This window comes from Cupressus sempervirens, chromosome 1 (genome assembly GCF_028749045.1).
Source record: "Cupressus sempervirens isolate cs-2001-9-10 chromosome 1, ASM2874904v1, whole genome shotgun sequence".
NCBI classification, from domain to species: Eukaryota; Viridiplantae; Streptophyta; class Pinopsida; order Cupressales; family Cupressaceae; genus Cupressus; species Cupressus sempervirens.
In genome coordinates this window covers 654,129,594-654,145,941 of record NC_143118.1, presented here as the reverse complement: position 1 = coordinate 654,145,941, position 16,348 = coordinate 654,129,594, and the positions used below count along the sequence as shown (strand labels likewise).

The 16,348-nt window shown below is 36.1% G+C and overlaps 1 protein-coding gene across 1 annotated transcript in view; it reads right to left on the bottom strand.

Moving 5' to 3' along the window:
- Nucleotides 1–1,710, bottom strand: part of LOC149579590 (protein PHR1-LIKE 3-like) — a 34,624-nt gene extending 32,914 nt beyond the window's left edge. The window contains exons 1-2 of the mRNA XM_089786067.1: nucleotides 794–1,710; nucleotides 179–386 (exon numbers count right to left, since the gene is read on the bottom strand). Coding sequence (XP_089642193.1) covers nucleotides 179–383 — 205 coding nt within the window. The 5' untranslated portion in view covers nucleotides 384–386; nucleotides 794–1,710. The remainder of the gene's footprint in view (nucleotides 1–178; nucleotides 387–793) is intronic.
- Nucleotides 1,711–16,348: the final 14,638 nt, after the last annotated feature.

Below are 16,348 nucleotides of genomic sequence, written 5' to 3'. Positions count from 1 at the left end.
AAACGAATGTGTTTTCTTAACTTTTGCTAGATAATTATTTCCCTTTCTTCGTATATTTATTTCAGTCTTACTTATTTGCATCGCCAAAACTGAAATTTCGAATACTTGCAGGCTAAAGAATAGGCCAAGCTTTCAAATCTCTAGTTTAAAACAAGAAAGGTGCATCTAGAAAACTCACTGTCAGGACCGCCCAATTGAGTGACTGCATCAACAAAACGCTCGTGAAGCTCTGCAGTCCACCGGAGACGTGGCTTGGGATCTGTCGTTAAAACAAGGCAGGCATCTACAGGAAGACTTTTCCCTTCGAGAGATCCTCCCTGTGAGTCCTCAAAAGATTGGGGCTTCTCATGGGAAGAAATGCTTGAATTGCTTACCTGATACATTTTCTGCAAAAAGCCCAAAACCACACGAGATGGAAAGAGCTCAAATACTAACATCTAGTGAAACATTTGTACAGACCCTAAAAAAGAGAAAGAAAATCAGATAAACTTGAGAACGAGTTTTTAAATTTTTTTTAAATCAAGTAGAAACCTGAAAACCGGAAAAGGAAAATACTCCACAGAAACTAAATTGCATCAGTTTTTTTGCCCAAAGACCTAAACAAGATTTATTCATTTTATGCAAGGAACCACGAAAACAAGTATTTTTTCTTCGCATAGAAACCTGTAAAACAAGATTTTTTTTCATCACAGAACCCTGAAAAACAGGAAGTTGTTTTTTAAGCTAAAAGAGTAAAGTATATTCATTCTGGAGTACAAGTTACTGGGGAATCCACAGCGGCTTAGTGGCTTACCTCATGAATGAGTATCTGGGTATTGGTACTCTGCAGTGCTTGAGACTAGTGAAATATTATTCTTCTGCAACTGCAAACCCTATACATAACAACAGAAGTCCAGACTGAAGACTTAACCCTTGTATGCTCACACCAAAAACTTGTACCGGAAGTGGGTATCATTCATTAGCATCCCACGGCCCAAAAAAATAACTTGAACAGTATTCTTTGCCCCAAAAACTCGTTGATAAAAAGTGGGTACCAGTCAGCTGTGCTCCATTGTCCAATCCAAAAGAACCCAGGTGAAGATATTGATCAATTGGGTTACCACTATCAGATCATGAATTTATCCTCTTCTAGCTCCACAATTTCTGCTATCCTTCACATATGTACATTTTGAGGTCAGCAGGTGTCCCCCACTGTAAACTCTGAGACCACGAAATAAAAGCACATCTTCCCATTGCCTGCCCAACGGACAACTGTATAGTCCCAGCACAGAAAAAAAGAGGGAAACTTGTTTTTCACATTACTGACTTACTGGAAAGCTTTTAATGAGTTGTTTATGAGCAGCAGTTGCCTGCAAGAATACTATAAAAGGTCTAATGGAGTAGACTAGCTAAAAGTTTCCTTTGAGTGTTTTGAGAGCTTTGTTTTGGTTACTACCTGCTGTGTGTGGGATTGGTTGCATGTTGTGCGTCTGCTAAACAACAATAGCTACGTGAAACCAGATGAAAAGAAAAATATAATTTATTTTCTTAAAAAGTAAAGTGAAAACCATGTTTGTGTGTTGGTTTTGGCATCTTCTCGTAATATAAAAATTGGCAGCTTTGAATTAAGCTTGGCTATAAAGTGACAATTTGATAGATAAAGAGAGGTATGAAGTATTTGTGTTTAAGTTGGGAAGACTCGCCAACTCCCAAAAGTTTGGGTCCATAACCTAAGTATGTCTTGACCCATTTCAAGTGTTTAAGAGATGACGTTTTCCCAAATAAACAAAACCCACTACTCAATTACTTGCTTGTTTTTCACCTCTTTTCCAATCTCTCATCCAGCCACTCCACATATTTAAATATAATTTTATATTAGTTTTTTGAAAATATTTCTTTTTCAATTTTTAAATGAAATGGTCAAATTATTTGTAGTAAATAAATAAAAAAGTAAAGCTACATAAAAAAATAATATGTATGGAAAGAATTAAATTCACTTAGTCATAGAAAAATGGGTCTTGCATCAAAAATAGTAACATGGGCATTGTCTAAAATAAAAACAATCAAATACAAAAGCAAAAGAGTAGATAATTGTATTTGAAGATAATGATAGAATTAATGTCTAGTTAAACATTCAGTTTTAATATTTTAATAGGGCTTTCACTTTTGTGACATGAATAACACCACTACACTTTAATCATTACATTATGTTAATGTCAACACAAGAAAAGTTCATTAATATAATTAAATGATCTCAAATTTGTTTTCATTATTATTTTTCAAGTTAGCCTTGGAAAATCGAAATATAAATAAAGGAAGGTAGTATTATTTGAAGGCTTGTATTTACACTTGTGATAGTGATTTTTTATTTATTTGTATTTTTTATTGAGGCAATAATAGGTTTTGAAGGGACCCGAAACCCTTTATGTCAAGAATTTGCAAGATAGATGAAGAAATGGGAGCACATCTATAGTGCTTAAAAAATCAACATGGACCAAAAAATTTCATATTAATTCTTTTTTAGCATAGGAAATTTCTATACAAATGTTGATTCATATTTAGCATGGATCTATTTTTCAAATTCAGTATATGTTGAATATCCTGCATTCCCTTCATTTGTGACTTCATTTAACTCATGTGTTCCATGATATATTGGTATTAAATAGTGTGTAAAGATATTTAATGTTCATTCATCTATCACCAAATATTCAAGAAATGTCATTGGAATTTAGGAGCATTTATTATTTTACATTTTGTTTTAGAGCACCTAAAGGAAGCTTAAATATGCATCATCATTCTAGTGATTTCATATACTCGTTCAAGTATTTATAAATATCAATAACCATCAATAGTTATAGAGGGGCAAATTTGATCATGAATTAGAGAATGGAAGTGCTTTGTGCACATGTTGTCACGTTAGATATGCGGACTACAAAATAAATATGTGCATATGAAAGTGCCTTTTTTAAATATTCAACTCACAAATAATCACATTATCAATTAACAAATTGACCCTTCAAATAAAAGGACAAGAAAGTTATTCAATATTCCCAAGAGGAAGGACTAATAACACTACCAATTAGAGAGATCAACATGGGATTGATAATTTTCCTCTTAATTTTAGAGGTGCAACTTCCTTGTATGGTCTATCACTAAATGGAGTAATCTTTTGTGAAGAAGAAAATGGAGACTATCATCTTAGCATAGCCACATTGCAAATGTGATTATATATTTAGGATTAAAGGGAGAATAAAGATGAACAATTCAAAGACTACTCATTCAACACCTATGAGAAGGATTTAGGAACAAACAATAATCATTTTAGATGATATGAGCCAACTATGACTCAAAGCTCATATAATGCACACACCTGCAAGCTAATATAATATGGTAGAAATCAAAAAACAATTGCAAAACATAAAAGAAAATGAAAATCTAAAGGAGGCATAGATAGACAAAAAGAATTGGAAAAACCTCTATATTTCCTTGATAAAAATCTAAGAGTTCAAAGGATCTTTTTACCTATACAATAGAACATGCCTAAAGAAAATCATTGTTACCCCTCCTATGTTTTCATAATTGCATAATAAGGTCCTCCTTTGATTGATTCACACACATGCCTACAAGGACAAGGGAGATTTAAAAATGTCTCATTTTACTTCAATCATGTAATTGTTTAATTCTTTCACAATTATCGAATAGAAAGTTTATTGAGTCCTAAATTTGAATTCCATGTAAGGCTTTAACCAATCATGTTTCCAAGTTGTGTATGATCTTTGTAAGGTATGAATGTAGATCTTTACTATTTCTTGTTGAATTTGATAGAATACTTTAATTATAACATGAAATACATTTTCCAATACTCCATTTGCATTATATCATTTTTACTACACTTTGAGATTACACCCAAGTAATTCCAAAATTGACTATTTTACTATCCTTAATTTCTTTCATCAAAAGACTAATTATTTTAAGGTCTTCGTGATTAATATTAATTTGGTGCAATTAGTTCATGTCTTTTAACCCATCAATGGGAACCTTAAGAAGATATGGCAACTTTAAAATGCCTAGTAATTCTTTAAAGTATATTCAAACCTCATTCACCTACTCTTAAATGTCTTGTATGAGAAACATCAAATTTTCATCCCTAAATCTATTTCATGGTAGCTATTTGTGCCACTAATTGTATGCTTGGCAAGCCCCTAAACAATCTCTTCCATGTTTCCATTTTATTCAGGAATAAGAACATCACTTGCAATTAAGACCAAACAATCTAACGTTGTCATTTTTGATAAATTATTTTAGAAGGATTTTAGATCATCTAAACTCAAAAATATCCCAATGTTGATAATGTTAGGTGCACTACATGTAGTGGTCCTGATTTTTTTTACACTCGTATATTTCACCTGCAACAATATAAATTTATATATTCTTATCAAAGCCTAAGGTCTTCAAAACCATTACAGGTTCCTCTAGCATCAGAGGGCACATGCCTTTTGATTATTTTTATTTAGACATGATCAATACTTTCTCCTTCCACAAAATAAAAATGCCTCAATTGTGTGATTTTATCTATCTCTTTCTCAAATCAACCATGTGTATAACATATTAATTTTATATCTTAGATGAAGAATGATGGAAAACCTTTTATTGCAATTAGCAAAACTTTTGTTAGATATCGTGTGTGGGTACTTACATGTACTTATTGTACTATTGTAAATTTTAAGCACCTTATTGATGTATGCAATGTCATGATTATTTAGCCACCATCTTAGTATGTTTAATTTAATTTCAACATGCATAATAAGACTTCATATGGTACTTAATAAGTGGTCCGCCTCACAATAGGTGTATCATAGTCATGCTCTGGGCCATGCTTAGGAATAATATATTCAAACTACGGACTATTTTTCCTACTATGAGTTGCATTTAATCTTGTCAACCCAAGGACGTATACTTGAAATGGTTGGCACAATATGTGCACTAGGTCTCTTAATGAGTCACTAAGCTTATGCTACAGGAAAGTAAAATGCAAGAAAAAGAACTTACACTATTGTTGTAGGAAACTAACACACTTCACTCTACAAATACTAGAAATACAATGAAAGGCTAACAAATATTCCAACTTAGTTCATCCACTATAACTATTCTCACATGTGTTGCAGGAACATTCATGAAATGTGATGCTACAGGAAGGAACTTACAACTTCTACTTACAATACTAAGAATGCTTGGAAATAAATCTATATTATCCTAATCTAATCCACCTTCCAAGTGGGCCCCCTTGGTTGGTTTCAACTAAACTACTAACATAGGATAGAAGCCAAAAACTATTTCATTACATTTTAGAAATTCATTACATAACACATAGAACTGTAAAAATACAGCTCACTGTAGAAGTTAACAGTCTGTTCTCATAAACTCTTCTCTTCTACTTATTTCATAGCAGAAAAGTAAATAACCTAGCTATAAATCCACAAAAAAGAAAGAGGGAAAATGACAACTCAAGGCGGGAAGAAGAGATAACATCTTAAGGCGGGAATAATAAAGTCTAGCCATCTGTTTGCCATAGGAATAAATGCAAAGAATGCAATAAGTCTTCATAGCTCCTCCATACTCATTGTCGTGTCCTTTAGAACCATTATGACTTTCCTCCACCATGACTACACCTCAGCGTTCTTTTCTCCTTGAATGCTATTGGCGCTTATCTTTGAATTCTTTCAATCATCTTTCAGTGTCATTGCTAATAGGTTAGTTATAATACAGAGATAATTGCAAATAAGCATTGTCAAATTAAATTCAAATATAAGAACACACATTTTCATAATTATATGAAATATTGCATCGTATATATGATATTGGCAAAAGTTGACATACTATCTACCCCTAGGTTAATCATTGCTTTAGGTAAACATAGGTCCACAAATGTCTTGATGCAAATGAAACAAAGTATTAACAAAGTGTTTTAAAACTATCTTGAAATAGAGGCAATAATTAGCGTCATCATCTGTCCCCCAGTAAACTGATGTTTGTTCTCAAGCATGGCATTTCCTAGTCAATAACCTAAATTCCCCCACTTCTACCCTTCCTTTCTTGCTACTCTTGAAGGTGAAATAAAATTCTCGTGTTCTTTTCCAAACCTCCCTTCTATTGTCCTCTTGCAGCTTGTCAAGTCTATCAGCATTAATGTCATATAAAGGCCACATGAGAATTGGAGATTGCATAGTGAGTGGGCACCATAATTCAGGTCTAGCCTGTTTTCCTAGCTCTAGATACTTTGGAGCTTGGTGAAGGGTAGCTTCCAAGTTGATAGGACTATGTGGCTCTGACTTTTTAAGTGACTCAGGTAATTTGGCCCATCTACTCCTAGCACCAATCATAGCTCTCTAGAAAGCAAAGTAGGGCAAATTCTCATAATCAACATAAGCTTTGGCTCTGGCAACGAAGATCCTATCCCTTACTCCCTTGTTCTTATCCCCATAAGTTAACCTGAACCAGTCCCTAAGAACTTCTTCTGGTTTGCTGCTTTCAGCTCTTAATGGCAGGGGTTCTATCCTTTCCTCATCTCTGTAATTATTCAGCTACCTATCATAGTTTTCTTCATTAGACATCCAAGACATCAAGGCTCTTAAATGTATATCCCCTATATAAAGTAAACGGTTCCATTGGGTTTCTGAAGGGATAACAAAATTATGCACATATAATTCACAAAGCAAATTATGCTACTAGGATGGCAGAGTTTGATACAAACCATAAAATTCCTAGGCTGATTTAAACTCTGCATTGATATTCTTAAGAGTTAACATGAGTTGGAACAAGAGAAATTGTTCTTTTAAAAAAAGAGCATAAACTCGTGGCAGCGGTCTACAGGCTAGTACTTGATCAGCCAATTTGAGGGCATGATCCATCCTTTGTTTTTGATTCACCAATTGCTCCTTTAAATCTGTAATTTTCGCATTCAAAGACACTATATCTTTCTTCATTCTTTTCCACTCCTCTTCCCATAAGGCCTTAGCAAACATATATTGTCCAAACAACTAAAAAAGGAGTTTCTGCAAAGTAATGGAACCGCTTTCTTCCTCATGGTTTATTTTCCTCTTTCTCTGTTACCTCCATAATTGTTCCACAACATCAATAAACATGTTGATTTATAGGGAACTAGGGCAGTGTTTGGATCAACTTGCTCAGGAACTGTTTCATCCCTACAACTCGAAGTACCTACTTGGTCTGCTGGGGTATCATTTGGATTTTCATTAACCTCAACCCTACATTCCTCGTTAGGGTTTTTAGGAATGTTTTTAGTTTCAGGGCGAGGAGGAAAGTGATCAGGAACAATCTATACAAGGGATTCTTTAGTAGATGGCTTGGATGAGGGGGGTTCTTTGGAAATTTGTCTTCTCATTCTAGGACTTCTTCTTACAGGGGTTTCTTCTAATATCACAGCCTTCTACCTACCTCTTCCTTTTGGTGTCTCTATTGTAGGAGTAGCTGTTATAGGACCCTTCTTAGTTCTCTTTTGCCTCACAATTGTAGGGTTCAGCTCTTCTTTTACTGGGACAGAGATTTCTTTTCATTTTCTCTTTGTTCGGCTAAAGGTAGGTTTCTGGTTTTCTTGAACAGGTGAAGGCATAGTCTCTTGCACATTTTCTTGAACATTTTCTTGTATGTTTTCTTTTACATTGCTTTGCACATTTTCGATTTCAGCCTCTTGGGTGCTCTGTTCAGCAGGTTCAATAGTGGGAGCTACATTTTCCTCACTAGGTTGTTCATGAAGGATAGCCTGGGATTGTAAGGTTTTGGCTTGAACAAATTCTACCCATGATAGGGGAGAAACATCCCTAAGTGACCTTTCTATAAGTAACTTAATTAGGGCATGATGGGTAACGAAATTGTCTTTTCCTTTTTGAGTTTCTTCCGCACTAATACACAACATATAATACAAGAAATTGGGAACATTAACTGGATGATTATGCCTTATACAACTTAGCAATTTAAAATGATGTGCATGTAAATATGAAAATCTACCTTCACATGTAAGGTACCTGATAATGTACATGGCTAGTTCATTGTATGGCGGCAAAAGAGACATTCTCTTATATCCTTGCTTGGTAATGTCCATCTGAGGGTTGGTTGGCACGACAAATTGAGCTCTGGCCAACCTGGTATCATGAGTGTTGGGATAATGTTCTCCTATCGTCGATAAACCTATAACTTCTTCTATACGTTCCTCTGTAGCAACCACTGTTAAGCCCCATACAAAAGCTTCCCCTTCATCAAACGTCCTTGTGAATTCTATGGCTGCTACTTCATCATATGTAGTCAAACTTAAAAAGTACCCTAACCATCCGCATGCATTAAACCTCGTCATAGCTTCTACATCTGAGAGAAAAATGGTGTGCTCTACTGGTTCTCTCCTTTGCAATTGTCCACCCATATTTTTTTAACACTTCACTGTCTACACTACTTCATTGTTTTCCCCTTACAAAATCAAGCTTCAATTGTTGTTTTACATACCATTTTATATTTTAATTAATAGATAATTAATGCCATAATGATTTGTTATGAGCAATAATATGGCTTTAATGAGAGTAAATCATGGAAGTGTGTAAAAATAGTCTGAAAATAGGGTTCAGATCACTTAAAATTTAAACACAAGTCACATCACAGCCTGACAATAAAATTATTCAACAATAAGGGGTACAATACTTAGCCACTTGTGTACTTAAGGAAATATGAAGATTTGGAAAAATCTTTATGAATAAATGCAGTCATTGGGTTTTAGTAACCTTCCTTGCCCCCTACAAAACAAGGACAAGTGTCCTCACTTGTCAAACTTGGTACGGAGGTAGAAAACTTACATAACACCGCCATCATATAAAGAATGCAGTATTAAATATAATTAACAAAATCTGTGGACTATAAATGAATTATAATTTGAAAACCTTATGCCTATTAAGTTATCGTCGCACATACCAAAAAGGTGGCAGAAGTGATATTAGCGACAACATCCGTCAGCATCTCGCGGGGTTTATTGAAAACATAAGAAATTGATGACGTAGAAAGTGGGTGGATGGAAGATAAAGAAATGAGATGAGGTGGATGGGTGGAAGATAAAAAGATGAGATGGAATGAGAAAGTGAATTTTATGTGGAAATAAAGTTTTTATTATGAGCATGCACAAAGAAATTAATGTTGAAGAGCGGCAGGCAAAAGGTTGACACCTTCAACTATAGGAAAAGTTACCTTGTTTGTATTTGAATTTGAACTACTGCAGGAAGTCCTCTTTTTTTTGAGGCCGTTTATATAACTTAAGTCTGTGACCACTAACTAATAATTTGAAAGGTATTGGATCAATCGTAGTTAATTGAACAACTCCATTATCAAACACATGACTGATTTCATATGGACCCAGCCATCTTGTCTGCAGCTTGCCTGGCATGTCTTTAAATCTAGAATTATATAGTAGTGCCCAGTCACCAATTTGAAATTGTTTACTAATAATATGAGAGTCATGCCATTGTTTCCTTTATTTTTGTATAATTTTAGTGCGTTCCAAAGCAGCTTTGCACTTTTCATCCAGAGAGTTAAGATGTAGAAGACGTTCTCTTTGTGCTACAAGAAGTTCAATTTCTAGCTCCATTGCAGTTCTCAAAGTTTTATGTTCAAATTCAATGGGGAGCATTACTACCTTTCCATAGAGGAGCTCAAATGGTGTGAATCTTGTAGTAGTCTTCCATGTCATTCTGTAAGCCCAAACAACTTCTTGTAATCTATTGGTCCAATCCCTATGATGTAGATGAACTGTTTTTGTTAAGATGTTCTCCAGCTCACGCTTTCTAACCTCTGCTTGTCCATTAGCTTGAGGGTAAGGACATGATTTCTGGTGCCTAATATTATACTGTTTCATCAACTTTGAGATTAGATTAGAGGTAAATTGCACACCTTGGTCAGTGACTAGCTCTTTAGGTGCACCATAGCGGATAAAAATTTCTTCACACAAAAATTCAGTGACTTTTTCATCACGAGCATGCTTCGTAGCCTTGACTTCAACCCATTTTGTTAGGTAATTAGTGCACACAAGAATATAGGATTTCCCATTAGATGGAGGATCAATTGGACCAATGAAGTCCATGCCCCATTTGTCAAATGGTGTTAATGCCATCTGAGGGTTAAGAGGCATTTCATCTAGTCTTGTTGGTCGGCCCATCCTTTGACACTTATCGCACTTCCATGTATAGTTGGTTGCATCTTTATGAAGTGTAGGCCAATAATAACCAGTTGTCAAGATTTTCAAGGCTATTCTTTTCACTGCAAAGTGTCCTCCACATGGTTCATTATGACATGCATGTAGAATATTATATGTCTCATCCTCTCTCACACATTTTCTCATAACTGAATCTTCCTCTTGCAGTTTTAGAAAATATTGTCTATGCAACATCATGAGCTATGCTATAGAATTTAACTCTTCTTCTTCATCCCCTAAATCTGGCCAAATAGATGTGCTCAAATCTGGTAATGGTTGTGCTAGAGGATATAAATCAAATTTTTTTGTTGCTTGGCCATTTGATATGGTCATATTCCCTTATCTACAACTTATATTTGCATTAGTTGTGGCTAACCATGGTCGACCGAGGATGACAAGGTAACCAGATAGATTCACTTTGGAGGATAAAATCATGAAGTCTATAGGATATTCTAGAGAATCTAAGGTTACAACTATGTTTTCTATCATCCCATCAGGGGTGACAATAGAACTATCTGCAAGTTGCAGAATTGTTGGGGTAGCCCTTAGTCCTTCTATTTTCAACTTCTTCATAGTGTCCTTGGTCATGAATTTATAGCAACTCCAAGATCTATTAAAGCATTTTTAACAAACTGACCATTTATACTGACATTCACTACTGGACTTCCTGGATCAAAATATTTTGGTGTGATCAATTTCCCTGATGTCAACCAATTGTCCCACAACATGGACTGCGGTGGGGTCCTTTTTCTTCCTTCCAGGCTTCTTCAACAAAGCATCTCTAATAGCTTTTCCATAAACTAGAACATCCTTAATGGCTTGAAACAGAGGCATTTGGACATGTATGTTCTTCAAATGATCAACAATATCAAAAGGTTGTTTCTCTGTTTGTACAGGTTTGCTTTGTATAAAATTTTATGGAAAAGGAGGTTCCACTGTTGGTTGAGCTTGGGTTGACATGGTAACATTGGTTGGGTCAACTATTTTAGCAACTGAGGGTTATTATGCTACAAGAGGGTTTGTTATTTCAGTTATAAGAGGCAATTTAGACATTGGTAAAGTTGTACCAAATCTTAGATGTATATATGTAACACCCAAAGCATAAGTAGGATACTGTTGAGCATCAACACTGTACATGGGTTGCTATGGCTGTTGGCTATTTGGGTTTGGCTAAGGTTGTGTGGATAACTGTGTCTATCTTTGAGGTCTAGGATTTGTAGGTGGTGGCATTAGAGCAGGTTGTTGAACTAGAGGTGGTAATTGTGGAGTACTAGTATTTTGGTTAGGCCATTGTTGAGATCCCCTCGATTGATTCATAGACTGCTAATTCCCTTGGGGTGGTTGCCATTGGTTTTGCTGGTTTTGCCAGTAGTTATGTTGGTTCTACCATTGGTTACTTTTTTGGTTAGGCCAGGGTGGTTGGGAATTCTGAGGCCATTGGGATTGTTGTGGGTTGTTTTGCCTAGCATTGTTCCAATTAGGTTGCTATTGTGGAGGACCTTGGGGATTACGATTTTGCCATTGATTACCATATGAATTTGAATTTTGCAAAGGGTCCTGCAGCATACCTTGATGTTGGGCCCATGGTAGTCATTGAGCAACAAAGAATACTTGCTCATCATCTCCATCTATCTCGATATACTCAATTGGAAGATGTTGGTTCTCCATGCTTGCAACCAATTTACATTGGCAATCCTTCTTTTGCTTTCGACAATGAGGGCAGTATTCGGCTAGTTGTAGCTTAGCTTCAGTATACTTCTTCTTTATAGTCATTATGTCAAGATGTGTAGCGACATCGTCGATGATGTCTTGTTTGAAATCTAACAATAGGTTAGATATCTCGAGCTTTGAAATACCTTGATTGATTCCTTTAGTGATTGTGGAACGAGATCCTCGATCTTTCTTCATGGTTGACCTTGAATAGTTTTGATAGATCTTCTCGAGGTCTTCCCAAGAAGCTTGATATACATCACCACCAGCCATCAGGTCTAGTGCTTCTAGACAGTTATCATTCACACCTCTTAGAAAGACTAGCTTTTGTGAATCCTCAGACAACACATGCTGAGGGTTCTTCTACAATGTATATAAAAAACATGAAACATAGTCTTCCAATGTTTCTTCCTCCTTCTAAGATATCTTGAAGACATCATCTCCTCTTAAATGAGATGCTTTGCAATACTCTTTGTACTTATCCAGAAACAGAGTTTGCATTTCATCCCAACTTCCTGCTGCATTGGCTCCTAAGCCCATGAACCATCGTAGAGCTGATTCTTTCAATGTTGTTGGAAACAATTTAAGCTTATGGGCATCAATGTTGTAGTCAAAACTACGACAAAGTATGTCAAACTCAAACAAGAAAGTATCAGGGTCTTCAGTTGCAAGGCCATAGAACTTTGGAAGGGCAGCTACAGGTATATTCTTGAGATTATTAGTATTTATAAGGCTTGGGAGAGGAAATGAAAAAGTAGGTTGTGCCATGATTGGAAGTATTAGATTATAAGGTTGCTACTAAAAAGGGACATTGGGTACTGGATGATTAAAAACTGGTGGATTCAGAGCAATGTTATCAAGAAAATTGGCCAAAACTTCAATAAAAGGTTGAAGACCACTTGTATCTATTGGTTTAGCTCTTGATGATGATGACGTGGGAAAAATAGGGCTTGCATCTTCAATAGGTAACTCAACTTCTTCTTCTTCAATTTCTTCATTCAAATTAACAGACTCCCATGGAAGAAATTTTCCATATTCATCTCATCATCTTCCTCTTTGATGCATGCAATTAAACTTTTCACATTGGTGAAAGAAGCTTCAAAACTAGAAATTTATAAAAAAATAACTTTATCTAAGAACTATGACTCAAAAATGCTCCTAGCTTGACACCATCCCCAGCAACGACGCTAAAAATGGCCTACCTCACAATACGTGTATCATAGTCATGCTCTGGGCCATGCTTAGGAATAATATATTCAAACTAAGGACTAATTTTCCCACTATGAGGTGCATTTAATCTTGTCAACCTAGGGACGTATACTTGAAATGGTCGGCACAATATGTGCAGTAGGTCTCTTAATGAGTCACTAAGCTTATGTTGTAGGAACATTCACAAAGTGTGATGCTACGGGAAGGAACTTACAACTTCTAATTACAATACTAAGAATGCTTGGAAATAAATCTATACTATCCTAATCTAATCCACCTTCCAAGTGGGCCCCCTTGGTCAGCTTCAACTAAACTACTAACATAGGATAGAAGCCAAAAACTATTTCATTACATTTCAGAAATTCATTACATAACACATAGAACGGTAAAAATAGAACTTACTATAGAAGTTAACAGTCTATTCTCATGAACTCTTTTCTTCTAACTAAACTAACACACTTAGTCTGATTACTATATATAGGAGATTGACACTTATTCCCATAACAAAAAAGTAAATAACCTAGCTATAAATCCGCAAGAGAGAAAGAGGGAAAATAACAACTTAAGGCGGGAAGAAGAGATAATGGCTTAAGGCAAGGATAATAAAGTCTAAACATCTGCTCGCCATAGGAATAAATGTAGAGAATACATGAGTCTTCATAGCTCCTCCATACTCATTGTCATGTCCTTTGGAACCATTGTGACTTTCCTCCACCATGACTATGTTAGATTAGGTGAAAAACTAATCTCCCAAGAACACCTGCATGCATAACCCTGTCACATGGATGAAGCAAAGAACAGAAGCAAGAAAAAAATATGGAGGCCAAAAAACCAGATCCATCTTATGGACATGCAAAGAGAAATTTCTATTATGATCCAATAAGTGAATGAAAAAATACAAAGAGGTGAATCCTTATAAAAGGAATCACGAAACCCTAACTAGGTTTGTACATTATAATTAATATAAAATATTAATTATATGCATCTAAAAGCAAGCTTAAGAACTAGAGTAATAAACCACTTAATTAATTAAATCAAGATGATCTAATTAATAAGTGAAACAAAATAATTACTCTAACACCCCCCCTTAAGTGAAGCTTGGGAAAAAGCTAACCTAGCAAAGCTATGAAAGCAGGAAAATGGGTCCCTGCAACAAGGCCTGATCAGGTACCCAATACAAGAAAAAGAGCTAGATGAAGGAAACAAAGCCTCCAATCTAGGAAATGTCCCAAAGAAAGAAACAAGAAAGAGCATGAAGCATCTCTGAAGCATGAAGCTGCAAACACTGTCAGAAGAAACTGCTAGAAACCCCACTGAAATAGTGCATGACCAGGTAGAGAAGACAAAGTCTGAAGAGCTGATCAATCGAAGAGGTGACCTCCAAAAGTAGGAATGAATGAGTGTCTATATAGTAGACGAACCATCTCACCGAAATGCATAGGTGCCTAGCCACTGCATCCGCCTAGTACATAGGAACAAAAATTGAATACGTAGATCACTCAACCAAACCAAGGAAGCAATAGAGCCAATAGGTGAACCCCCCCCATAATGCTGAACAAGGAGAGAGGGGTGACAGGAACACTGAAATGCAATGCCAGAAACATCTGCAAGAAGAAGAATCAGGAACACCAATAGTGCAAAAGAAGTACAAGCACAGGATAAAGGGCGATGTCATCGACACACTGCATGGGCTAATGTCGTGGAAGAAAAATTCACTTGACAAAGGTGGATGAGCACAAAATGGCAAAACATCATGACCCCCCATGGCACTTTATAACTGAGTGCGAGTATAAACAAACACAAGGTGTACAAGATCCCAAATATGCAAAAGTAGGCACTTTATCTCAGTGCGTTTACAGAAAAAAGAATGCAACAGAAGAGAAGCATACAATGCTCAGAAGTCAGAAAGAAGAGTGAGCCAAAAGAACAGAAGAAGAGATCCCAGGACCTGTAGAATCCAAGTAATCCGTCAGAGTGCAAAAGTGCAAAACTCAGAGAAGAAAGAACTTGGAGTAGAATTTGGATAAAAGACCCCTGCAACTGAATAACTCATAGAACCAGCTTTCCAACGATATAAAGCGAGCCCAAAAAAGAGTTTGGATGAGCGAGATATGGCTCCCGGAAGGCAAAACAAAACATCTAGCTTTGACTGCCAAAACAAGCAACCAAACTGCACCAAAAATCAAAAAAACCTATACCATCGTCTCCGTCTCGAAACCATCTTGTCGATGCATTTTTTGGATCGAAAAAATACGTCTGTATGCTCAAGTTACGGAAGAAAAACCTCCAGGCTCTCTAAAAATGCATGAATTTTTTTTTTTTTAATAAAAAAATTTTAAAAAATAAAAAAACACCTCCCCCCCTGCACCGTCGGCTGGGAGGAGGGAGGGTGGAGAGCTGCCACTGGACGGGGCTGCGGCAGACATCGCCGGCGGAGCCGCTGCAGGCCGCGGGCAGACTGCCTGCGGTGACCGCTAGCGGCTCCGCTGCGGTTTATTAATCGCAGCCGCAAAATGATTTTTTTTGCAAATTGTTTTAATTTTTTTGCCTCGAACTACGTGCAAGGGGCCGTACGACCCAGTCGGACAAATTTTTTTTGCCTCCTAGACCAACGATGTCCAAAATAGACAAATTTTATATGGATTCTGGAGTTTTTGGGCACTTTGAGCGCAATGGTGATGTCCGTTTGAGCCCAAAGTGACCAAAAAAAAAAGGTCCCCCCTAAATCCACATAAAAAGCTTCTGAAACCCTTGAAAAATGCAGCTTCTGAAACCCTTGAAAAATGCAGCTTCTGAAATGCTTCAACAAACCATGAACAACGAGCAGCAAAATTGCTTTGATACCATGTTAGATTAGGTGAAAAACTAATCTCCCAAGAACACCTGCATGCATAACCCTGTCACATGGATGAAGCAAAGAACAGAAGCAAGGAAAAAATATGGAGGCCAAAAAACCAGATCCATCTTATGGACATGCAAAGAGAAATTTCTATTATGATCCAATAAGTGAATGAAAAAATACAAAGAGGTGAATCCTTATAAAAGGAATCACGAAACCCTAACTAGGTTTGCACATTATAATTAATATAAAATATTAATTATATGCATCTAAAAGCAAGCTTAAGAACTAGAGTAATAAACCACTTAATTAACTAAATCAAGGTGATCTAATTAATAAGTGAAACAAAATAATTACTCTACCTTAAC